Genomic DNA, 27480 nt, shown 5'->3' on the forward strand with positions numbered 1-27480 from the left:
ACCACTGAGTAAACCATCACTGTGCTGAGCACTGCCCTGCTCTGAAGTTAAGTGAGGTTAAAGCTAATTGTTCCTTAGCTGGTCCGTTATACTGGAGTGTCAGTGACAGCTTGTGTGGGTCTCCTAATCATCGTGGTGGTCAGGCATGAATCAATCTTTCATTTCATACCCCACTCAGATGCATTGCAAATGATGTAAGAGGTAGTTGAAAACCAGAGTACTGGATATACAGCCAAGCAGGTGGGAGCCCATCAGGGAAGGAGTCCCTGATAGAACCCCTTTAGCCTCTACAAGTTTGATAGAAGGATGAGGTCTCAGAGACAACCACATTGCTACAAGCATCCTCAAAATAAGCATATGTGCAGAGAAGAGACACTTCCCAGGTCACCAGTGCAGAAAGAGCTTGGAACAAGCCACAGAATGTGTCTCCTTCTTGGTGACAACCTATGGACATAGGAAGGAGTTGGAAGAAGAGAACAGATAAAGAAAGCCAGAATAAAAATCTTCTGGACTTCATAGGTGCAATTCAGTTACCTTAGCAGAGGTGTCTGATGATGTTTGAGGTTTCCTGGGACACCTGCACCAGACCTACAGGATGCCTGTGTTCTTCTTAAGCTCCATCTACCACCCAACCAGGACACAACAAGATGTTGCAGCAGGCAACCAAATCACTCATCAAGGATGGCAGCTGCCTCCAGCCTCAGAAACCAAATCTTGAGAGTCTAATGAGATATCTAAGCCACATTTCAAACAGTAGAAATTCATTGTGTAGACAGTGGAGACTGACCAAACACCAGTGACTGGGCCAGGGCTACGTGAATCTGCCAACTGCCCCTGCCATGCCCAAGTCATCCTGAGGTAACTGACCACCAGGACACACTGTTATGGGAGATCTGTGTCCAGCTGGAGGCCAGGATGGATACCTTAGAGTGTCCTCAGTGGTCCTTGACAAAACTGAAGCCCTAGATCTCTGTAGACTAGTAGTAGCTCAGATGTCTTCTCCATACATGAATACTTCCACGTAGGCACCCGAATTTGGTTAGCTGAAGCTGAATTTCATCCTGTACTTCATTAATTTTGCTGTTCACAGGAAAACTTGTTTGAAATGCCTTGTTTTACTTTTCTGTGTTTATTTCAGACATCAAACTACAGCTAGACAAGTTTATGTAGATACACCTGCAGGTATATATAATAGGTGGTAACACCCTTACTGTCGTTATTTACCATGGACTATAAAGGCAATGTTGTTTACTTACCAGAAGCACAGCTGATGTTTTGCACAAAGAGCTATTTGCACTTCATGCTTTTAGCCAAAAATAAATCTCAAATATCATTCCCTCCTTCCTTTATGAGCAGGTAACCTCAGAGTTGCATTGCTGGGCATTCAAATAGAGTGAACTGCTGAATAAGCACTTCATGTTTACTTGTTCTCCCCATTTCACTACACACTGCATTTTCCAGAAAAATATATGCCTAACCCATGACACACCACGTTTCCTGTAATAGGTTACTAATAATATCCAGTCCTCCTGGCTACTAAGGCAATGCTTTCAGTTTAGCTAAAAGCAAGCTAAAGATTACCTCAGTTTTCAAAAGCAATGGCAGATTTGTCTGTCCATATGTATCCCCTTTTAAAAGAAATCTGCTTTCCAGTGACACCGAGCAGCCAGACTGTGAAAGCAGGTCACTTTTTTGATCTTTGAGGTCAGGAATCAAGATGCACTCAAAGAAACCCCAATTCCTTTAGTATAACTGTGTTAAGTGTTTAGCCTAATGACAATCCAGCATGCTTTTCAAAGCTTGTAGCTCTGGTTGTGCCACTATAAGGCACAAACAATCAGATTAATCCAGGCTAATGTCAGGTGCTTCCCTGAGGTACTTAGAGTGGAGGAGTTTTCCTAGGATATCTGTAGACAATGGAGACAGTTTGGCATCCCAGGAGATGCTGAAGAACTGAACTATCTCTGGTGGTGCCTATCAAAACCTAACTTAGTTTGGGTTTAGCATCTTAGAGCTAGATTAAAGCTAGAGCACTTATCAGTGCAGGTCAAATAACTAACATAAAATCACAGGGTATCTGAAATTGGAAGGACCCACCCACAGGAATGAGGCCACTCCCCCATTTCCCTTCCATTTTTTTATTTACCTTGACTCGGCAAAAATGAAAGGGATATAAATCTTTATGTATTTAACCTTCCATCTGTCATTCAGCCAGAGAGTGTGCAGCCCTAAAGCCCTCCTGCCCTCCTGTGAACTGACTCAGCACTGCGTTCCCTACCCTGCACTCTCACTGTGTCACCCAGGAAGGGATTTGACACCGTGCTCAGTGCTGCACAGAATACAGGCTGAAAATCCACTGGGAAGTCTAAAGCCATTTCTTAGCAGATTGAAAATAATTCTGTATTTCATTTAGGTAGTAGTAAGAATGATGTTGCACCTGCACAGGTTGAGCAGCAGGGCTAAGTCATCTCCAAAGTGAGGACCTCAAGTACTGGTCTTGTTTGCTGGCAGATCTTGTGTGAGTTCACACAAACAGCTTCTCCTGTAGTGGGATCTGCCTTGATCACAGACTGTCCACAAAACAAGTGAGTTTGATTTTCAAACTCCCGATCTTGTCTGTACATGAAGTTTAAATGATCTTTCACGTTGAGCAGCAATTAAGGGCAGACTTTCTCATCTGCCCAGACAACAAAGGACAAATCAAAGGCTGGAATCAAAGATGGGATCATCCTTGTAGGGGGAAGCTCATAGAGCAGAGCAGTTTAGGAGCTGATTTCAAGTGCATTTGTTTGCTTGTAAACCCACACGACCCTTTAAACAACACCAGTACCATTCTCTCTGCAGGAGACAGAGGATAGGAAGGACAGCTGAGGGCAGCTACAAGGGACGTACATCACTTGAGGGTGCTTCCTTGTGGAGGAAGAATCTCCCAGGAGACAGCCAAACGGGTTTTTCTGTAACAATGGGGTCCAGAGCAGAAGACACGCCCAACCAGTGAAATCTATCATGCAAAAAAGCAAGTTGTTAAACCAAATTGTAACCCTGTGGCAGCTCATTGTCACTGCTGTCACTTAGCTGCACAGGAAAGCCCAGAGAGTGGAGCACATGAGCTACCTGCCAGGATCATAAACTACTTATCTAATACTTTTTTTGTGAATAAAACAGGTCCTACGGACCTTAACATATGCAAACGCACTTCCCTGGCAGTGCCTGGTAGACACAGACCAGCAAGAATCTCTTCAGGCACTCTCTGACCAGTGGAAAAATCTGATTTTCTTCCTTCCTGTTTGTTTTTGGATGGCAATGGAAATCTGCACCGTTCTTTGGCTAGCACAGATGGGAAAGATGCAGTTTTCTCTTTGGAGACCTTGATGAGTTCTAGCAAGCCTAATAAAATAGGTACCAGTTGCTATATTTTGTTTACTGTCACAAAATCCATGAAGCTGCAAAGAAAAACTGCTCAGAAAGGGGCTTTCATTGCATCAAGTAAGTGTTAGACCTGAGATCTGCAGTAATAGGTCATGTAGTCAGTCTCTCTGCTACTGGAGGATTATTTGTTTCCTTGGAAGTGTATTTTCCAATCCTTAATACACACTCATCCCAGGGCAAAGTTTACTAAGAGGGAGTATTCCCGCAAAAAGCAATTTACATGAGCAGTTATTTTTTATATTCCCTTTTCTATTATTTCAGATATTTGTGTTGGATAAGAAGCTTATATCCTTCCAGCCCAGTTTTTCTTTATCCTGCAGTCAATCTCATAATCCCATTCTTCTGATATCTTACTTTCTTGCTGTCAAAATGATCATGATACTGAAAAGACTGGCACAAGGTCCTTGTGGCCTGGGGCAGGTGGGGGAGAACACAGGATGGAGCAGCATTGATCTCCTTCATGTTTTTTGCCTGAGATCAGCTAGGAAAACACGGGGAGATGGAAATACGGATTTCCTGCCTTGCAGCCACACAACTTCCCCAGTGGACTGTGTTTGAGCCTACAAGCAGGCCAGCAGTTGCAGATGAGAGGTTTGTGGGGCACTATAGTATCAGTTTGTTGCAACAGGAATTTTTTCTTATCAACTCTGTATAAACCTCTTTAGTGAAATAACTGGTTTGTCTGCTTAAATATAACAAAATGAAATTTAATAGAAACTGTGCACCAAATACAGTCTATTTCCTATGCAAAATCTCTGAACTACTTTATGATGGTAATGAAAGTGGATGTTATCCCCAGGAAAGAAAAAAATGCAAGTAATATGGTAGGAATAGTTTTTTCATATGCAAATACAAAAGTGGCTATAACTTAAGTGATTTCATGTGAATGATTTCTATTTACCCTCAGAACAAAGAGAACAAGGCCTGGTTTTACCCCCGGCCCCAACTACTACGTGCATTTCCCTGCCTGTGCTGAACACGGCACAGAATAGAACAGGCTTGGAATGCTCATCCTTGGGCATGGCTGGCACTCACACTGTCTTCAGGGGAGTTGAAGGCATCCAGGGTTCTCTCTATAGGCAGGCTGGGTCCAATCCATATGGGCAGAGGAGCCTGAGCCCAATGTGTCCCATTCTAAAGCTGATGGCTGCACACATAAGATGAAATTAAGGAATAAAAGTGCCTTTTCTCTCTGTTGAATGTGAACAATAGGTAGGGTGGCTGATACAGCTGTAGCTATCTTCAGGTAGATTCTAGGAACTGGGTGAGATCAATGTATTCCCTATCCCATTAGGGCTTTTGTGGTATTTACCATAAGGCTGGGAGTTTTTCTGACCATTCTCCACTTCAGGTATTGACACTATGTTTCCCCACATAACTTGGTGGTCTCTTGTGCAGCTGTTTGTATTTAAGCTGTGCAGGGTAGAGAAGTGATGCTGGATGGCAGTTGTTGATGGGATGTGCATGGGTGGTAGAAATTGTCACCCAATATCTCATTTCAGAGGTTAAAGGGGTATCCATAATTTTTTGGGCAGATTCCTCAGTGTTGTTCTCACCACTTTACACAGGAGCAAACCTCCTTGAGTAATGGCAGGGTCGATTAAACCCCTTCACATCACTTTTGTGTCACAGAAGAATTTTTTTGGTCATTTCAAGCTACCATTCATCCCTCTGCTCTTTCAGTGGAGATATAAAGCTGCACTAGCACTGGGGTACCTCAGATCTGTCTTGGGTACCTCCTGTTGGGAGGGAGAGGCAGGCAAAGGGAACACCTCAACATTGCTGTCAGCCTGACACAATGGACCACACGATGCAAATGCCTCTCAGGAAGGGAGGTTGAAGTGGGAGGGGAGGCTGGTGTATCCCCAGCTCCTGTCTCTCAGGGACCAACCTTCAGTCTCTGCCTCTCCTCACCCCCAGCTTCTGCAGCACCCCAAAAGCTGAAAGAGCGAGGAGTCTACGTCCTTGACACTTAAAACACAGTCCTTGAAACACAGATCTGAAGCAATGCATGACACTTCTTACCACAACCTGGTGGTTGCCTCATGCTGCTGAGTATTTTTCTTTTGTTACCCACCTATGTGAATAGAAATGTGCAGACAAGCTGTACCACTCCAAGTGCTGGTTAAGAACTATTGAACTGAATTTAGATTTCTCTTGTAACTGCTGACTTTCAGTGGTATTCAAAATATGTCCCTTAAAAATATTAACAGATGAGTCTTTGGAAACCCAGTGTTTTCTGATATGAAATTCTTAGTCTCCAAGTGCTTTATGAGAGGAGGATGAGATGGTGAGTGGAGGCAGATAAATTCTTTCCCCTACTAGAGCCACAGCATAAAAACAAACATGTTCCTGCAGGTTTTTCATTAGATAGCAAAACAACAGTAATTCCCCAGCATAGCAAGAGCTCCCTCAGAGCTGCTATGGACTTCTCAAGCCACTGTCTAGACAGAAAAGAAACATGCTATCACACAAGTTCAGTTGAACACTTCTCCCAGCAAAAACAGCTATATTTGGGATGCTGAAGGCTCAACACACCCCAAAAGCATTAGAGAAACTACAGAAAGTTTATTGATTCCAAGCTAAGACACAATTACCTTTATGCTAAGTCAACAAAGGCATTTAGCTGTTGTGGCAGTGAGGATGTCAGGACGATTAGAGAGCAAGACAGACAGCACAGGTTTGGACTGACTCAACACACTTGAGGGTCTTTGCTACTGCTGCTCCCCGTAAGGATTGATGACAGGTGAGAAACTCCTCTATTATCCCTGGAATATTTTCACTAGCTGTATGCAAATAAGACCTCATCAGCTGCTCTACCAATTATATACAATGACTAGACACAAGAAAAAAACTCTCTGATTTTGGAAGTTAAAGCTTTGTGGTTTTTACCTGAATTTACCCACTGAGAAGAGGACACCCAGCTGTGACCAAGGATTATGCTGGTTCTGCACTCTGTCATCCAGAGGCCATTCTATCCCTTGGGCAGTCAGGACTGGAGATCAAGGGAAAGAGGTGATTTCCATTCACACATGGCAGAAAATCTCTGGGGAAAGCTAAGCCATAGAGCACCAAAAGGATAAAAACCCATATGGAAACAGAATAATGGTGATAGAAAACCAATGATAATGGCCACAGTAAGCAATGGCTTTCCTGCAGCCAATATATTACACCAAAATAAAATCAACATAAGGGTAGACCCAGAGATTAAAATTAAATCAGAGAGCCAAGAAATAATTAACATAAGCTTCACCTTTTTTTTTTTTCAGGGAGAAACATGATTTCCTTTAAAAATGTTACTTTCTGATCCATTTCCCAGGTTTAATATTATAATTTGGGTTCCATCACAAAATTAGACTTTCCTATTAAGTGGAATGTGAAAAGGATAACTCTGTAGTGAATTTGGGAGGTGTAAGGAGGTTCTGATTTTATGCGTTTTGCAAGTGCAAATTCCTCGGAGGGCAGAACAAAGCGACAGAGCTGCCTGCCAGCCAAGGAGGGCTTCCTTCAGAAAAGCCACAAAATAGATTTCTACCAGTCATTTTGCATAGTATGAAATCTGCCTTCACAGCACGTGGCTGGGCTTGAGGCTTTCACATACCCCTGTTGGAGAAGACCCACAACTCAAAAGTGGGACAACCCTCCATATTTCATTAAAGAAACGGGGCAGGAGGGTTCAGCAGGAGTGGTGCCAGTTGTGTATCCAAAATGAGAGCCAAGCTCTGCGAGGTGGGTGGTGCTGACACACAGCTCTCACTGCCATCCTAAAGAGTGACCCTTCTCCTCTGCCATCACCTGATCCCGGCTTAGTTGAGTTTAATTCTGCAAGTTTCTTAGTGCTTCCTAAAGCCCCCAGGAGACATCCTTGGGAAGAAAGGAAAGGAGGTGAGTGTCCTTTCTTCCTACAGGATAAAGCTGTGTTTTTCAGAGAAGCATTACTAGAAACATGAGAAAAGCACTTCATGGAGGACTGGCTACCAGCATCCTTGAAACCAAGGCTGTGCTCAAACACATGATCAAAGAAAGCTCTTCTTTCTAGGTGTGATGACCTCATCTTTGACTTCCTTCTTATATCAGGAAATACAAAAGTGCTTTGCTGATGTGGAAATTTGAAAATTGGGTGGGTGTTATTAATTGTATTCTCTGTGTCTGGCTGAAATCTCAGCAACTGGGGTTACTCAAAACCTTATTTAGTGAAAGATGAACATAAAATTGAGTAAGCAAAGGAGAAAGTTGACGGTGTAAGCTGTCCATGGGAGCATTTTTATGAGTTTATGCTTACTGCCAATCTGCTAGGGAGAAGGGAGGCACTGAGACCTAGGCAGCTAGTCCATTTTATGATCTAAAAATTGCATTTACAGTAGTAAGCCAAGGCAAGCCAAGGCTTGTTCCCCATCCCTGAGGGTAAACAGCTGACTGCTCTTCCCCCAGGCAGGATTGCTCCCTGGTTGCTTTGCCTAGCCAGGACTGTTCCCTGAAAGCCCAGGCATCAACTGGAATGGGGTGGCCAGGGAATGTGCCAGAGGAGGGGCACTCACAATGTTTGCTTTCATGCCTTAAGCCAGTTTACAGAGGCAGCCACCTGCCTGTGTTTTCAAACAGCAGGCATTTTGCACTTGCCAAACCTCCCAGAAATGGGATGGCATCACATCTAAATGTGGGAGACAAGAAAATTACAGGAGAGGAGAAGGGACATGGAAGCCTTCCAGGAAGAAACCTCCATACAAAGGAGTTTGTAGCACAAGAAGCATGAGAGTGCTCTTAGTTGTGCAGTTGCAATGAATGAGTCTACATGAGGGAGGCCAGGAAGAGAAGGGAACTCATGGTGGGGAGGAGGCTGCAAACACAGGGGCAGGGGAATTAACTGCTAGTAGAGTTGACAAAAATCACCTATCCCCAAAAACATATGTAATTCCTCTTTTCATCTCCATGAAAATTCAGCATGGAAACTATCGAGTATACTTAAAACCAAGTCCTAAGATCAGTCAGCATGTACCCTTTTTGTGAGAAAATACTACTGTGACCTACAGATGGCAACGCTTCTGTACAAAAATTGGCTTGGTCAAAAAAATAACACCACTTTTGCACTGAAATAATTACAAGAGTTTCAAACAGCTTCAGGACAGAGTCTTGGAATTTGCTTGTGCATTGGGAAGGGTGAAGTCAAGATATAGGAGGAGATGGACCTTGCAGAAGATGACATGAAACTCAGAAATCCAAAGCAATGTGAAAAGAGGAGATTTGCTCAAAGTGTGAAACTAGGAAGACTACAGCAGAGATATGGGGCAATGTGAAAGAGAGAATAACTATAATCACCTTTCCTATGAATTCAGGCTAAGAGAGTTAGGGTAGTTCATCCTGGAGAAAGAAGGCTCTGGGGAGAGCTTATAGCAGCTTGCAGTACCTAAAAGGGCTACAAGAGAGATGGAGAGGGACTTTTGCAAGCATATGGAGTGATAGGACAAGGGAGGAGGGCTTTAAACTGGAAGAGAAGATATTTAGATAAGATATAAGAAAGAAATTCTTCAGTGTGAGAGTGGTGAGGCACTGGAGAGGGTTTCCCAGAGAAGTTGTTACTGTCCCATCCCTGGGAGTGTTCAAGGCCAGGTTGGACAGGGCTTTGTGCAACCTGGTCTAGTGGAAGGTGTCCCTGCCCATGGCAGGGTGGGTGAAACCAGATGATCTTTAAGGTCTCTTCCAACTCAAAACATTCTATGACAATCAAGGCCAGAACTGACCAAAAAGAAGGAAAATACATTTTAGGCAGAAAAAAATAAAAAAAGGGGAGATCTGGATCACATTCAAGAATTAATTTAAACAAGATTCTGGCTAACGATGACCCAAACAATACAGGAAGAAGAAAAGTTCACATATGAATCTACAGTCAGGGAAACAGAACAAAAGGGATTTATATAGCAGGAAAGAAATAAAAATGTTAAGAGGGACAAAAAACCAGCAGGTCTGATTCTCCTTTCCTTTGCACTGTTTGCAGTAATACAAAATTGATGGAGTAGATCTGTATCCGCTGGAAATTTTCCTCAGCAAATGTGGGTCAGTGGGTTTATTGAATTTAGAGAAGTCTAACAGAGTAAGACCCAGACAAGTGGACTTTCAGGAACAGAAAGAAATATGGAAGAGTAGCAGGAGACCAAAAGACCTCTTTGACTGCAGGAATTTCTTACTGTTCAATAAAATCCCCAAAGGCAGGAAATTGGTATCTAATCCTGTGTACTACATTTAGTTTCCAAATGCATTCTTCAGCGTATTTCCTTGGGAACCCACAGACCATGTTGCCATACATGTGCTAGGTGGAGAAAAGCAGTTATAAATATGCACTGTCCATGGGAAAGATAAATTCCAGTATCTCTTGCTGAGAAGGCTAAGGATGTCAGGACTAGCTGTTTGTTTCACATATTCTTTTCAACAAGATGTTTCTAGAGGCAACTGTTAGAATGCTCTACTCACTGCTTAGTTTTGGTGTGGAAGAACAATATTTTTAACTTGTCTTTTTTTTTAAAGTATAAGATGTTGAGGAGTAGTGAACAATGTATTAAATTTGTACCACCTGGTCCATTTTAACCTTAAAAACCTTGACTTTTCCTCAACACATGCTAGGAATAATTCTGTTGTCATTACCCTTTCAATGACAGCCAGACAATACGTACTGTGACATTAATAAAAAGAGACACATTCAGTTGTACCTACCTTTGCACACTCTTGTCCAATTAAATTTGACTCAGTGTCTTCTAGATTTTTAATAACTACCCACCTATTAGCAAGCTTAACCACTGACAAAACCCTACTTACAGTGTGAACCAAGGACAAATGTAGAACAAAAAGTGGGCAGCGTTTTACCCTGTGGATGCCTACTATATCAACAGGGCTGCAGTTTTCAAAATAAAAATTCAGCTCCTGTCCAATTCTTGGATTACAACCAAACCTCAAAAAGAATTCACTAGTATCTTCACGAATAAAATATATATGTGAATATACATATATATATATATATGGTGGATCATATTAAAAATTTTTCATCTTGTCAGCAGTTCATATAATGGAGTCAATGCTTAACCAATATTTTTAGAGAAAAATCTCTGATTTGGAAACACAATTAGAACAAAGGGCATGAGGGTGGTTTCCAAGTGCCAGGTTGACTGAACTAATATATTAGCATTCTTTTTCTTCCATATTTCTAAGTCATCTCACACCTATGAACGTTAATGGGAGATAGTTTTGTATTCCCTTGTATATAAACCTACAGAAGAGCACTGGCATTATTATGAGATTTTATTTCTCTCTGATATATCCCAGTGACTCATTTATAGATCAAGAAGCAATATTTATGATTCTACTGATTAAAATCTACACCAAATGCCAAAATCTGGCACAGCCCACCAATGAATCTGCTTTGGATTATTGTTTTTGGGAATTCCTTATGTCACAGATAAAAAAAAAAAGCCTTAGTTCACCTTTTGTTTTCATCCTCCTTTGAGCTGCATCAGAAGCAAAAGCTTAGTTCTCTTCTGTATGCCAACTGTTTTGGGGATTTGGGCTATTTGTATTTTTAAAATCTGTGTTTCTGTGAATGAATGTTGCAGGGAAAAAATTGGCAGATTTTAGCACATATTTGACAAGGACACCATATAGCACCTTGAAAACAGCAACTGAACACACTTGTCCCCTAATACAAGATGCAGGCTCAGATTAGTCACCAAGTGCCAAGATTCAACTCTTCAGAAGAAACAGCTGAGCCTGTAGCAGGATACAGACACTCGTAAATCTGGATTGACAGAAGGAAGCAGATCACTTTTTAGGAGCAGATTTTGAAGGTAGTTTGTCCTCCTGTCTGTTCTCAGGTGCATTTCCCTCACATCTCTTGGGCAAAGCAGCCCTAAACCTCCCGGCTTTGAACAGGCTCTACTTAATCTACCATACAATGGCATTTTGGAAAACCAGCAGCCTTTGATGGTCCATCATAATTACAGTGAGGTTAATTTCCCCAGACTTTTTAGCATCAGCATCTGGTGTTACACGTGATGGTGGGAAATATCTACTCAGTAAAATAAATTCTAGTTATTTATGTGCCTGCTGACAAATCATGCAATTTTTAAAGCCTGGAGTCTGAGGTAAAAGGTTTGCATTTCAAGTAACCCACGTGAGGATGAAGGTTTTCCATCTCTGCTGGGAGTCATCAGAGGCAACTGGACTGATTGATGGTTGGTGTCAGGATTTATCTTTTTGAAGCATCACATGATGCCATCTGTTTCTGGCGGACCTTTTGCTACCCTTGAGGATGTTTAATACTTAAGTAGATACAGACAGATGTTTGCAAAAAAGCATCAACTACCTGAGTGCTCTGCTTCCCAGGCACTTCTCAAGAAAGGATGGATAATGGGAAATACAAATAGCTAAAGTTGCTTTGGGACTTACGGACTATGCAGGTAGCTGGCATGAAAAATACGAAGGGGGAAGCTAGGAAATGTGCTGGGGTTTAGCTGCTTTCCTCTGAGTTTTGAATTCTCCCATATCACACCAAATGTTCCCCCTCCCAGCCCTAAGCGTACATGAGTAGAAGCAAAAGGGACAGTAACATGCTGACAGTTGTTTTGACACTACTTTGTTTGTGTCCCCAGTTGTGCTTATTCATGTATTCTGGGCTGCTCTTCTGCAAAGTCACACGTGACCCGAGAAGGAAAATTCGCCTCCCTTATGTAAGTGTCCAAGTTGACGAGACAGGCTCAGATGACACTTCCACTCCTCACTAATGAACCCTTGGGCTCCCTGGCTTCTTCTGGACCCTCTAACTCTCTAGCCCCCATCTCCAGTATTTCCCAGCTCTCATTATGGCTCCTGCAGCTTTCTGATGAGTCCTGCTCCTCCGTGGTGCCCCACACGCCCTCCGCTCGCCGCTTTGCAGATTCTGTCCGCCCTGACGATGACTGTTACTGACATGCCTATTCCTGCCTGTTTATCTACAGGCCTTCTCAGCTGATGTAACCAAAACACAAATGCATATTTCCAGAATGTTGGGAACTGCTGAAAGAGCAGATAAGGTGAACAAGGGCACCCAGGACGTGAACACTGGGGTGTAGAGAGAGAGGAGGGAAGGAAGTGCTCCAGCAAGACTTGGGACAACCTGAACATCTCTGCAAATCTCCTATAGCTCCCCATTTCCTTGCAAAAAGCAGTTCTTCCACACCTTTTATGCAGTTGCATCTTATCCCCTATTCCTTCCATTGTGCAAGAAGTGGAACTGGTGGACGCCAAGGAAAGTACTGCCCAGTGGTAGAAGTGCAACATATAAAGCTGGAGGATGAAGACCTCTACTGTGGTTTGAAAATTAAAAAGCTAAGCCCTAAAATGCTGTAATTTGAGTTGTAATACCTTCTTACCAAACCTGCTTTCTTTTCCAGCAAGCAGATCTAACCTAGTATTTGCAATTAGAAGGTACACGATATTTTAAAATTCCACTTCATTTATATTAATTATCAGATGCAATAAAAATACTACATTTACCTCCAAGGGGATTAACCTTTATTCACAGAGTGGATGTCTACAGTGGCCCCTGTGAATAAGAGCATGTTTGTCATTAAATGCAAAAATAATTACTTGATTCAGGGCAGCAAGTCTTGCTGCAGCTTTTGAGTTAAGCATTTCCCTGGGGATAGACAGGAAAAACCACAAAAATGGGGCTTTGGTATTTTAGATTTGTACATAATTTGAAGACAAAATAAGGAGATAGCTGTAAAAGTGCTATCATTCGTCATTGGAGTTCCATTTTCATTTGTTTATTGACACAGGTAATCTGAATGAATGAGGCCTCATTCCTTTTGGGGTAAAACAACTCTCCATCACCCTCTAAAAAGTTTTATGGCCTTGAAACTCCCCAGTTTGATGCTTCATGTCTTTTAAAAGCGTTGGAGTTTTGATGTATCTTCCCTCAGTGACAGCCTTATCATGTCAGGCAGAAACACAAACCTCCATCTGAAGATCACCTTTGACCATCCCAATATGCTTTGGTTGTTTGAGTTCTTGAAATGTAATATTGTAATCCACTTTCACCTAGGCCTGTTAGAAGCTATTTTGCTATTACTTGTGATTTTACCACATGGGACAGTGATAGTTCTCTGTACCCATTTCACTTAAACAAAGAGAAAATCTGACACATTACCATAAACCTCTTTCAAGCCCAGTATAGTCTGCTGAGAAATTTGCAGTGATGGAGATGTATCAACATTGGGCGAGACAGGAATTTATGGCTACTGCTACACTAATAAATTAAATGTGCTCAAGAACATTTTCTGGTACTGAGGATAAATGCAAAATATCATCTTGCTCCATAATATTAAACTTCTCCATACTCTGCACTGACCACAATTTTCAGTGGGGATAGTCCCTTGCCTGTGAATCTCCCATACGGTTGTCCAGTTGACAGATTCCCACACAGTGGGCTACTAGTTCTCCTTCACAGGTGGCCACATACATTCTCCCTTGTGTTCCTCAATTAGAGATCATGGTGCTTATTTAGTAACAGTCTGTAGTTAACTCTATGAAATGGTTTTATACAGAAGCAAAGCCCCCATGCTGAAGACTATGCAATACAAACAGCAGCCCTGTCTTACACATTTATATGCTGTACATCACAGCTGCCTCTTTTGTATGTTTTTCTTTCTTTGTTTTTTGTTCTGTTTTCTTGACCACACACATTGAACCGAAGGGAACATTAGCAAACAAAGAAAAAAAAAAGGTATTAGGGAGACACATGGGACCCAGCTCCTCCTCTCTTCAAGGAACTGTCCTACATGGACTTGATGGAAAGGCACGTGGGGAGGGACAAACCCCTTCATTCCAAGAATGTGACATTTTCATATTTCTGCATGTCTCAGTCACGGGCCAAATTATAACAGAAAAAACATCCATTAAGGCTTCCTGAGATGTGGAAGCAGAGTAAAAAGATGAGTTTCAGCTGCATCTGACTTTTTCAGAGAAAAGTTTCCACTGAGTTTAACCAAAGCAGGTCACTTCAAATCTCATCCAAACCACGCTGAGCAGCTCACGCTCATGCCAGGCACTGAAATTACCATAGGGAAACACAGGATTGGAAGGTCCTCTTGGGTCACCAAGTCGAGTCCCCTGCTGACATGTGTTGTTTTTTTCAACATCTAATCCATTTCACACACTCCTGGCTTGGGGCTGGAAAGTTCTCCCAAACAACCTCACCAGACTGATAATGAGAAGAAGCCTCCTTTCCAGTCCCAGTAATGGTATTCACAGTGATTTACATTCCTTTGTTTGGGATGAGCAGCATCCTGTCACTTAAACTGTTCTCCTTCCAAGCCTAGCTCTGCATTGCCCTCCTCAACTTCATATTCCCATGCTGTTCTTTTCCCGGTAGACCCTCATCTTTCTTGAGGATCATTCATCAGTGGGATGTATAGCATATGCAGTATTGCAGATCACTGTGCAATAGCATTCATATTCTCTTTTTTCCTCTGTGATTAGCATTCCTGATGTGAATTAGAATGTCATTTACTTTTTCAGTGGGTGCACTGTATTGGTACATCCCTCCATCACAGTGGCTCAGTCAGCCAGTGATATGCACATGGGGATCTCTACACCTGAGTTTTCCTCCTAAGACTTCAGTTTTAGGGGCTATTTAATCCAATGCATTTAGATTTTTTGGGTGGTAAGATATTTTATGACTTCATAGACTCCATTAACCAGATCTGACTACAAAGGCACCTCCATGCAATTACTGCAGATGTAGATGTTCATAGTGACTAATACATATACAATTTCTGCTGGTAAGCTACTTGATGATAACATAAATTCTTAAATAGGGCTGAGTGCATGACCTTACACTTTGTATTTTGTATTTCCATGCATCATGCATTAATTCAATAATGGTTATGCAATCCTGCCTACAGGATAGCCTGATATCCTAGAAATTGGTCATGCTTTCTACCTTTGTATTGTATTCTCAGAAAAAGGCTTTAATATTTTCCTGAATTGACAGTAGGGGGGGGGGGGGAGGGGAAAGAAAGCCCAGGACTGATGTTAAAGGAGCAATTTCAGCCTTATATTTTACCTTTCAGGTAAATTCTGAAAATGTCACTTTCCTGGTTACAGACTCTACATCTTGGCATGCTTGTGACTCCAGTAAGACAAAATCCACCACGGAAATGCAGCAGTGATTTACCAGCTGTGGTGAACTGGGGAACAGTGGTGGATGTGCCATGGAAGTACTGGGGTGTATGTGAATCAGATAGAGGTGAGACAACGGCAGTCCAGAACTCAGCCCTGAGGGTGAGCTAATGCACTGCAGCTCTTAGCTGGGGTTAACACTAACTGATGCTTTTTGGGTGCTGTCTGTCAGACACAGCTCGATCAGAGCATGAGCAAAGACAGTGGGTGCATTTCTGTGCCACATCAAGCTGCCCTTCACTTGGTGGCATTTCAGGAGAAGTTGGTAGAAAACATTTTTCATCTGTGCGGCCTTCAGAAGAATAAAAGGGTGGCTTGGCCAGTGCACGTCACACACGCAGAGTGAGGTTGGAGGTTGTTCTGTCTGTGATTGAGGTGTCAGTTTTATTCATGCACGTTGTTTGCACCCATTACACATAACTCTCCCCTGAGAAGTGGCTGATGTCATATCGACTCTCACACTGGCTGACCTGCTCGAGCAGGGGTCACCAGGAACTGCCTTGTGGCCCAAACTCTCCTACATCTTCTTAATAATTCCTGTCTCAGTGATTTTCCTTATTAACCTCAGTAACATAAATACACATAATATGTTAAGGCCTTTTTTAAAACTTAACAGTAAGCATAATTATTCAGTCAGCTATTTCAGAAGATCTTTCTTACAAGTGAGGGAGAAACTTTTATTATCTGTCCTTCTAAAGCGGCTTCAATGACTCTAAACTGCCATCTGACAATAGTAGCACAGTTTTACTGTGTGAAAGAAGTTCCACAGCACATAGTTTTCCAACTATGTTGTGAAGTTTAGTTCCTTGAAGATGACTCATATATCAGTTGACCAGCAGTAAATATAGTTTCGTGTGGCACTGCACACAAATTGTCCAAGACATTTTTAGGATATATGAATACAAACCAAAGACTGAAGATTTACTAAAGTTCCTTTCAGCAGCTGTGCTGCTCTATAACATGATGTTGCCCAGGGTGGTTACTAACTTTCCTGGATTTTCTTCCACCATTCCTTTGAATTTATGTTAGTGAGGCTGGATAAGACCTGCAAACAGAATCACTGAACATGCCACAGAATCTCAGTGGTTTGTAACACTTTCATCACCAGTTTGCAGCCCTTACAGGAGTTCAAGAGCAGGTCTGCTTCATAATATTTGACCTTCTTGTGGGAAAGTGAGCACAGACACCACCATACGTACTGGCAGATGTGACAGCTAAAAGTATTTAGTCTAGATGAATATGCAGATCTGCTACATCAGGAAAAATGCTGTAGGATTTCCTCTGTGCCTTCAGAGACCACGGAAGCATTGAGGGTCCAGATGAGATACAGCTTCAGGATAATATTTTTTATCAAAATTGGCTCTTGAAACTCAGAGGAGGAACAAGGACCTTAGCAAGTTAAAAGAGAAACCTTGCTGGCACAGATTGCAATGGTGTTACAGGTAAAAGTTTTAGCACTCCAGTATTCTTATTTGAAAGGGCTCGTGGTGCTTTTTGGACACCAGAATTTTTGGATCTGATGATGCTCAGCAAATAAATGGATTGCTAAGTTCAACCCACCCTCACTGAAGAAAGCAAGAATTCTGCTGATGCTAGAGGAGTAAGATGACCTCCTCTCTACCTGCTAATCAACATCATGAAACTTTCATGTAACGCAGTTAACACTGGATGAGTCTCATGATTCAGAATCTGTTCTTTTTATCACCTATGAATCATTCTCTTTTTTCTTTTTTGAGTGACCCACACACAAGAATCATTTCTATTTACCGGTCTTTGCCACATCCTTACAGAACTGTGGGCTGAAAACAATAAAGCTAGCATTTTGCTTTCAGCTGACTAATAACTTCAGCTTATCCATGCTGACAGAGTTTTTCAATATCTGGTTTTACATCTGGGACAGCCTTTTTCAAGCACTGAAGGTTAAATATATGTAGATAATGTTATTGCAGTCTCTGCTGAACCAGATTTCATATTTAACAGAACTTATGCACACTGATGAGTGTTAATATCTAAGGGTATCAGATGTTGCTAATTCACATCTTTTAATAATCCATGAATATTTCAAATGTTAACATTTTCCCCGGAATTTAACACATATTATTTCCAGCTTTCATTATCATACACAGAATTCATTGCTTAATGGCAGGGGGAGATTAACTTCCTGGATTTCTGGCTAAACTCTCCCAAAAGATATAATAAATGATTTTTTTCTAAATAAAGTAGCATTTTTCCCCAGTTCCTCTAATCAAACTTAATTCCAAGAAAAAATTATAGAAACGGTGAGTTACGGAAAAAAAACATAAGTAATCTACCACTTTTGGAGTAATCACATCGTAACTTCTGATTTTTATAATAAAAAACCCCTTAAAAATATAATTTGCCCTTGCAATCAACATTTTCAGCACAAAAATAACTGTTAAAATATAAATTAATGTAAACAAAAGAGCACGCTCTGTTTTTCTATAAGCTCGTTCAAGAACTTTTTTATCCCAGCAGCTGAGAACCAAAACATTGCGTACTTAAAAGCAAAACAACCACTAAAAGCAATCAGCAGCAAACCCCCATGTTTTTTATAGCAGCATCTACTGTTAACCAACTCACTACATAAACAGTAAGGCCATTAGAGCCACAATGTCAAAGATGCTCTGTAAGCTGAACAGCAGAAACATTTCCACAATGACTGAAAGCCAGCAAAGCGCTCCTTAAGATGTCAACAGGGAAATATAATTCAGTCTTAATAGGTTCAGAGCTTATGTAAGCCATGCTTATGGGGTAGTCTATTAAAAAAAGCAGGCGAGCCAGTGACATTACAGTAAACACAACCTGTAGCTTCCTAGAACGTGCAGACTAAAGACATTTGAAACTCCAGTCAAAGACACTGTTCTGTCTGTAAGGTTCACGTGTTCTGGACTAAAAATGAAGGGAAATAAAATATGTCCCAAAACAGTGACATTGTTGAGGTGATATTCACACCTGTATAGAAAAGAGATCTTGAATCTTTTCATCCCCATGAATGGCCTAAGAAATAAAATCATTATAATCAGCCCAAGCGACTTACTTCTGGTAAAAATCTATCTGTCCTAAAAAAAAACCAGCAAGCCCTCATTCCCTATGACTAATGCAATGTTAGCAATTTTGTATTTGGGATAGGAACAAGTTTCTCTGGGTGACAACTTGGTTCATCAAATTAAAGTCATGGAGCGACGTGAGATTTGCCATTTCTGGATTAAAAAATGGTACATTTTCACACACCCACCAAGAAAGGAAGAAAAAACCCCAGCATCTTGAGAACTCACCACCAGGTTTCCTATCACCATGACCAACAAGAAGACAAGAAGGCACAGTGGCTGCCCAGCTACTTCCATACAGTCCCACATGGTCTCAATCCACTCCCCACACAAAATCCGGAAGATGATGAGGAACGAGTGGAAGAAATCGTTCATGTGCCACCGTGGCAAATTGCCAGTCTTGCTTATCTTCTTCACGTTGTCCAAGTAGCTTTTCCCGAAAAGCTGCATCCCTACCACAGCGAAAATAAAGACGATGATTGCCAGCACGAGCGTGAGGTTACCGAGGGCACCCACCGAGTTACCAATGATTTTAATGAGTGTGTTTAAGGTCGGCCAGGACTTCGCCAACTTGAAGACCCGCAGCTGCGAACAGAACACAAACAACGGTGTCAGTTCACAGAAGCAACAGGCATTTCAGCCAATGAATTATTAAAGTGGGCAAAACGTGAAAGATGTTAAATGCCACAGCGGTACAGGGTGATTTTAGCCATACTTCCTGTTAACCCCATTACATCTATTAATAAAATATCAGCTGAGCTTCTAGGATGACAATTAAGTGTTCCAGAGCTATGCTCTGCCTGGTTGGACAGACAAGTTCGTAGAGGCGCATTCCTCAACTACCACGGTGGGGGTGGGATGGAAGAACAAAATACACATCTTAATATTTTCTTTTACGTTGCTTTTCCTCCTTTTCCTCCTCAAATTAAACAGCCTGGCAGGCATCTGGAGGAAGGATTTTAGGGTTTGATCCCACAGAAAGAGAAGGAATTCCTCTGTGTTTCAGAGCAAGCCTCAGCCAGATGCTACTAGCTGTTAGCTCCCAGGGTGAAAATCACCTCTGTGCCGAGGCTCACGCAGTCTGTGCTCAACCCACATCCCACTTAAGACCTATTTTAAGGATGTAAATGGTGCCTAGCCCTTGTGTTCTGTTTTCAAGTGAAGGTTTAATATCAGCCTTATTGAAGAGTGCTTGCTCAAAAACTGAAAGGAGACAGGATAGAGATGGAAAATCTGTATTTTTGAGCAGTGCAGAGAATTTTGGAAAAAAAAATTAATTTTTCTGGTAAATGTAACCATAAGGGCTTGTTTTCCTGGTCTTCAAAATTGTGAAGCCATATCATGGCCAGAATGATTAGCATGGACATCCTGGTACACGAAGTGCAACACAAATGTCAGGCTGGCAAGGAAAGTACTTTTCTCTTCCAAAATGTCACCAGTCTCTCATTAATAGAACACCACTATCCTGTGCCTAACAAAGGAGCTGACAGCTAAGGAATTCCTGTGAAAGACAGGTGTTATGTTATGCTGATCAGTTCTAGAAAAAAAAAAAAATCACTCTGTGAATAATTCAAAGACACTTTCTTTTGACAACATCTAAAAGAACAGTAGCATGTTTATAACATAATTTAGGAATAACAACTTCTAAAACAATAAGTTACTGGCTCTTGCATTTCTTGGGCTATCAATTATCTGCTGACTATGCTAGCAGGTGTATGGGCATAAAACAGTAGATTTTTATTACAAATTGGAATTCAAATATTTTAAGTGTGCTACAAGTACCTGGCACAGCTAGAAGGAATCAAATTATGTTCTCATTTACCCTGATGTAAATCTGGAACAATTCCATTTATCCCTCAGCCTATAATTAGTGTCATGTACTGTTCACCAGTTTGCAGCAATTATCGGCAGATGCATTTTTAAGAAAACAAGTTGCATTCATGTCAGAGTTTATATGTAATAATATGGGTAAAACAGAATAAGACCATTACCAGTCGAAAGGAGCGTAAAACAGACAGGTTTCCCATGCTGGACAAACCCAGTTCCATCAGGCTTAGAATAACAATTATGCTGTCAAAAATATTCCAGCCCTGCTGAAAATAGTAGTAGGGGTCAAGGGCAATTACTTTGAAGACCATTTCTGCTGTGAAAATCCCAGTGAAGACCTGTAGAAAGAAAAATATGAATTCAAAGTAACCTTTTAAACACAACTCCTTGTTTGCAGAGTTTCCATTGCTGCAGGTGAACAGCAGAAAGCCAAAAACATTTTTTACAAACAAATACTTTCTTTTTTATGGCTGATTCTTTATCACTATTACAATTTTGTCTTCTCTTTTCACAACAATACACTGCTGTAGAGTTATAATGACATCTGACTTCAAGCTCTGGATTAGAATACACATTTCTACCTCTTTCCATCATCTGAAAAATCCCAGTCGTAAAAAAAAGAAAGTGTAAAGGTGCCTTTTATAAAGGTTAAATCTATTCATATCAGTGGAGAAAGCTGAGTGAATTCAGTGCGAGTGTTAAGGGTTATTTGGGTTGCAGTGTATCTCCTGTATTATCTCCTATTATTTTGTTGTTATTATCAATAGAAGGGCAATGCACGCCTCCAGTTATTCTGAGGTTATTGCTGGCAGTGAAGGCGATTAGAAACTCTAATTTGAGTCCTGGTCTTTTTTTTTTTTTTTTTTTTTTTTTTTACAAATAATCGTGGCAATTTTCTTTTCACTGCATCTTGGGAACACATTGGTTATTTATGACCCAGTTCAAATGTCATACGGTGGAACTTCTAATTGGAACATTTTTCTTTAAAACAACATATAAATATTACCTATGAGGCAGAGGGAGAGGGGGGAGGAAGGCTGCTGACAACAAATTCAGTTTTAACACATTTGTGTAAAGTATCCCAGATCTTGTCCTTTTATATGCCCTCTTTAAGTAACAGTTTAAATGCACAATGCAAAGCTACAGTCAATTTAAAATGACTAAATGTGAGCACCAAGTTCTTCGTATACTGTTTCATTTTCATTTCAAGTCATAGTACAAGCTGCACAGAGCTTTGTGTTTCTGGAAAATTCTGGAATTTCTGATGTTTCTGAAACAGAAATAGATATATCTGCAGAAACAGATAATTTCTGGAAATGTATTTAGTAAAGTACATGGCTTTCTTTGAAACAATCAACATTTATGCATTTTTTTTTGGACAAAAAAGAAGAGAGGATACAGAGTTCATGCATCACTAACATACAGTCAAGGAGAAACATTTTCCTTACAAGAAGTTGAATATTTGCAGCATTAGCCTAGCAGAACTGATCAACTCTGAGCAACAGGGATAAGACACCCATTAAGATGGGAAAGGGAAAACTTAAGATCATGTAATTATGACATTAAGGAATAAAAATAAATTATTATAGCTTGCATTTGAGGAATGTTTGGCTTTACTCTCTGATGCTCCTGGAATTAATTATTCCAACTGGCCATTTTATACAATTCCTTATGTAAATTACCTTCTCTTTCTCATCAGGAAAATGATACCCTGGATAGCAGCAATACTTTGGGACATAACTTCCCATCACCGCCTCATACCAAGAACGCAACAACCAACCTGTCTCATATTTCTAACCAGCCAACAATTTCTGAGTCACGGTGGTTAGAGAAACCAAAGACTCCCACCATAATGCTCTCAATTTTCCCAGGACAGAGAACAAGACAAAACTGGATGTCTGTGAAATTCTATCCAAGGGACTGCCTTAAGAAACTACGATACCACACTGCATGTTATGCAACCGTCTTGCTGAGAAATGACTCAGGAGGATCACTTTCTTTACCTGAATCATTTTAATCAATAGCCTTCTGAGAAGGAAATGTCACAGCAAGGCAGCAAAATGTCTGGGCCTTCCTAGAGGCATCAGGAATCGTGCATGTGTACCAGCTACAGATTTCAAACAGCGGTTGCCAAACCGCCAGCACCTGGTACACGACGGCTGAGCTTGCACAAGAGGATGGATGTGGATGTGTCATATGAGAAAGCTGGAAAGAAAACAAGTAGCTTAACATCCACTGGTGCCAAATATGACACTGCTGATTTGGAGGACTTTGTCTTAAAAAAAAAATAAATCTTTTACCTATTGTTTCAGCCTTTTAGGCTTTGATATTGCATAGAGGTATTTCGGCTTCTAAAATGAAAACAAAAATTGAGGGAATCTTGCTCTATCTGCTCTCTATCTACTAATTTTTTGGGTGGTGTGTGGGCAGATGAAGCATGTAAAAATGTACATGTGCTTGGCTGGCCTTCTGCTCACATTTAAAAGTGCTGATTCCTGTAAGTGATGAACTGAAGGAGTCTGAAGGTAGCAGATACTGACTGAAGCGGATGGACAATCAGAGCGGGAGAGTTCCAGTGACTGCCAGATCCAGAGAAAGCAAATTTATGTTCCACTCTCATTCTTTCATCTCACTCAGAAGCATTTGTTCTGAGTAAAAAAATGCCAAAGACCTGTCCTCTTTAATATTTCCCCTGTTTAATGCTAGAATAAGCACTTAGAGAGGGTTAGATCCAACAGGAAGGCGACAGCCAGCCAGTGTGGGGGCTGAGGGGGGGCTGACAGTCTGCAGCTTAGGGGATGCAGTCACCTGGCAGCCTGCCCTGGGGCTGGGACTCCCTTCCCTTTCATAGAGAATTGCAAAAAATGTCAATTTTCATTAAAAATGACTTTGCAAAATCCTCCACAAAATGGAGTTACCTTTGTCTGACCTGCTCTACTCACAATCAATCCAGTTATGCAGGGGTTTAGTAGAGCTGGTGAGGGTGAGCTGGGACAGCCTGGCTTCTCACAGACCCAACCTCAGATCTCAGAAGAAGGGGAGCCCCAAGCCATCAGCCTGCTACAAAAAATACTGGTAGGCTGTTTTGCTTACTTTACACTTTAACACAAAGAGCAAAAATGGCTCTAGGCAACGCTGAGAAACTCACAGTGAGATTTTTTTTTTTTGCAAAATTTTGCAGAATTTGCTTTGCAAAATTTCTCCTGCCAAAAAAAAAAAAAAAAAAAGATAAGCAAAAGCAAACCATGTGTCTCTCTACAAAATTTCTCTCTTTGCTAAAAATTAGGCGGCTTTTTGGCAGGAGGGATGCCAAGGGCTAAAATTTCCCTGCCTGTGGTCTGCAAGAGAGAATCTGATCTGCCAAAAGCAGAGCAGAGAGTAGACACCTTGACTATCCCGACTGCCAGAGAGGGAAATGACAGCACTGCCACCTGCTTTGGTGGACACTGGGTCCAAAGGAATTTTTTTTAAAGTCATCTTAGAAGGCCACAAATTGTTGAGCAACAAGAAGGAATGCTGGCTGCAAAGTGCAGCTGGGTACAGTCCTGTGAGATGACTTTCCAAGCTATCCTTATCTACTGCTTTCTGCAGAGGGTAAGAGAGACTCAAACAGATTTCTGCTTAGACAACAACAGAGCAAGATTTACCAAGACACAGCAGCTGAAAAACTGGAGAATAGTCCCACAATCTAGGAGAATAACCTCAGTCTGCCCAAGGAAGCCCAGAGGACCAGGATAAAGAAAAAAATCCATGTGTGACATGTCACATATTCTAGGACTGATTCAAAATGTCTGATTACTGCTACTACCCACCTAAACCTGCCAGCACAGGATGCATCTCACTAAAGGCAGATATCACATCTGTAGTGTCTCTGCATACTCCCACCATGGTCGATGGTTACTACAGTCACTGGCCTCCAGGCCATAGTTCACCTTATTCAAAAGTAAATATCTTTACAGCATCACATTAATGTGGTTTAAAATTGTCCATTACTCTACACTGACTTTAAAGGGAGACAAAGGCAACTGGCACAGAGACAGACTCCTACGCTGTAAATACCTAAATTTAGGTGATGTGAATCCAGCTTTGAGACACTGCAGCCTTTGATTTTATAGAAATAAAGGGCTTTTTTAATCTCTGCTGTAAGCGTCTCAAATGCAAACTTAGCAGCATCCACATTCCAGACTCTCCAGATTACTTTTGATCCTATAGGATATCTCTGCTGCTACCACTACCTTTCAGGGGCAACTCCACCACGCCATAGGTAAATGGCCTGTGTCTTTTCCAGTTCAGATTCTTCTAAAATTAAAAGGATTTTAAACGTTAAGTTTTAAAGCATTAACACAAGGTAACTTTTAAACACAACTCGGAGAACGATGATTAAAGAAAAAGCTTCTTTTTTGTAGTAACTGCAGAATTTTAGTGGACCCCTGGGTCACAAATTGTATCATACTGCCTCTGGAAAGGCTTTTATGCTGTCCCTGCAGCTTGACTGTGGACTGTCACTCTGTTTTTCCTTGGTCTCTGCTTGCTTTGCAGCTCTGCACCCGTCTGCTCCAGCTTGCACAGTAAGAGTTTCCCCTCGAAGCATCAGCCATGCTTTGCTCCATGCCCCCTTTGCCCCGGGGTTTGCATGGGACACAGCACATGCCTCTGGAAAGGCACAGCAGGGCATACAGGGACATACAGAAAGTCTACTATCCGCCTCTTCCTTCATATACATCAACCCATGATCAAACACCACTCTATTTCCTTCCAAGATCTTGCCTTGCTTTTTTCTGTAGGTTTCTTTTTGTACTTAAAAGTCACTATTAGTCACCAAGAACTGCTGTCTTATCACTGCTTTACCAGAAATCCCAAATAAAGCTCATTAACCTTTCTCTTAACTCCTTTCCCTAAACAGATATTTATCAGGAACAGCCCAGAAACATGGTTTTAATGTTTACTAATAACATTAGAATATGTTAGTTCGATAAAAACAGATCCTTGTTCTTCCTTCAATTCTCTTCACCCCCCAGAAAGAGGTGCCTGTGTGGACTTGATTGATATGTCATAGGCAGAGCAATGCTGGCAGTGTGTCAAAACACTGGGTATTCCCAAGCCACAGCCAACACTTTAAAAAGCAGGAAATACACTCCTCAGGTAGTGCTTCAAGATCAGGGTGACTTACCAAATTGCCTATGTAAAGCATGTGGTCAAACTCCTTCGTCATCTTATAATGCTCCAGGGCCATGAAGAGCGTGTTCAGCACAATGCAGAGGGTGATGGTGAGGTCTGTAAATGGGTCCATTACCACAAACTTGACAAATTTCTTGATCAAAAGCCAAAGAGGGCAGCAATCCCAAATGAGGAATTTAACAGCAAAGTGGTTCCAGCAGGGAGGACATTTCTGGTGTGATTCCTCAAGCTCTAAGTCACAAGCAGCAAAGTAACAGTCAATTCACACTGAGTTATATGACAAGAGACCACTTAAAATGACTCATAACACAGAGGAAGGCCCATGAATTACCCCAAATTTTTTTAAGGGTAAAAATATTTCTGTCCTAGCAGGTTGGCAAATTACACACTGTGGGGTTTTTGCCAGTTGACCTGTACTTAGCAGACAGTGACCTACTGAAAGTAATAACCTTTTTAAAAAGTGCACAAGCAAAAAGGGAAAATCACACTAAATATGTTAAGTCCAGTATTATATATAGGCTTGAATTCTTACTCAATTTTCCATTTTGCCGAGTTCAAATGGATAAGAATACACTGTCTTCATTTAACTTAGATTGGAATATATTTTTTCATCCCAGGTCACATTTTCAAAGTATCTTAAGTAATACCTTTTAAAGCAGTTAAGAGATGAAAGAGCTTAATCCAACATTTAGAGCTGATTTAAGTACTTGAGAACGAGAGTATCTCTGGCTATCAACAGAGCTTCTGTTCTTGATGTGCAATCCAAAAAGGTGTTAAACATCTGATTTTTCTGAGGCCCACATACAAAACCAGGGACCTCATAAGCCCATTTGAACATGCTACTAAAACTCCAGCGTGCTTTTTAAAGATGCTTTTAAAATACTACCTATAATACAACTTTTATATCCTCATTTTACTTGCAGACAAAAGAATTGAAATAGCTTCGTAAGTATAATTTGTGTTAAATGATGGAAAAGAAAAGCCAAAAAAGACAGTTAATGACTGAATGATAATGATTAGTGGAATTGCCTAATGCTTTCCTTTTCTGATTCCTTTATGGGCATGGAATGCTGTATAACAGTTTTAGTCTATATAATTAGAACCTGCACTGATAACGGGAAAACTTCAGCCAAGGCTGTTATTTCCATCAGTTCATAAACAGCCTCCTCTCCCAGGGCAGGAAGCATCCAGGACAAGGGGAAACGACCTCAAGCTGCGGTAGGGGAGGTTCAGTTGGGATATTAGGAAAAAAAGTCTTTGCTAAAATAGTGGTTAAGCACAGAAACAGGCATCCCAGGGAAGTGCTGGAATCACCATCCCTGGAAATGTTCAAATAATGAGTAGATGTGGCACTTTGTGGGCAGGGGGTATTTGGTTGGACTTGATGATCTTGGAGGTCTTTTCCAACCATAATAATTCTATGATTCTTTGTCCATTTTTCTTCATCAGGCAACAGAGTCGTGGCATTAGGTGTCTTCCAGAAAGCTTTCAAAATATCAGATTATGTCCTACATGCACAGGTTTTGCACAAACATCTGCATTGCTCTGAGATCTTTGGGAAACCAAATTGCTTCCAAGAAATAACTGTCTTTCCAGCCTCCAAACAAAATGCTGACAGGTAAAACCTAAAATGGTGAGAGAACCATCAATTTGAATGCAAAATCATAATTTCGCTTTTTTCTTTAGAAACCAGCTTCTGAAAGTAATGAAGAGTTTAAGGTCACTTCCTAAAGGATATAATTTATAATTTTCCAGGTTAATCTAGAACACATCT

The 27480-nt window shown here is 41.1% G+C and overlaps 1 protein-coding gene across 10 annotated transcripts in view; it reads right to left on the reverse strand.

The window, feature by feature from the left end:
* Window positions 1–27480, reverse strand: part of LOC116783555 (sodium channel protein type 5 subunit alpha-like) — a 216769-nt gene that overhangs the window by 74223 nt on the left and 115066 nt on the right. For all 10 annotated transcript variants that reach the window (XM_032681222.1, XM_032681214.1, XM_032681210.1 and 7 more), the window contains 3 exons: window positions 25699–25937; window positions 20693–20866; window positions 18930–19286 (listed from right to left, as the gene is read on the reverse strand). In XM_032681222.1, coding sequence (XP_032537113.1) covers window positions 18930–19286; window positions 20693–20866; window positions 25699–25937 — 770 coding nt within the window. The remainder of the gene's footprint in view (window positions 1–18929; window positions 19287–20692; window positions 20867–25698; window positions 25938–27480) is intronic.

This window comes from Chiroxiphia lanceolata, chromosome 1, assembly GCF_009829145.1.
Source record: "Chiroxiphia lanceolata isolate bChiLan1 chromosome 1, bChiLan1.pri, whole genome shotgun sequence".
Taxonomy (NCBI): domain Eukaryota; kingdom Metazoa; phylum Chordata; class Aves; order Passeriformes; family Pipridae; genus Chiroxiphia; species Chiroxiphia lanceolata.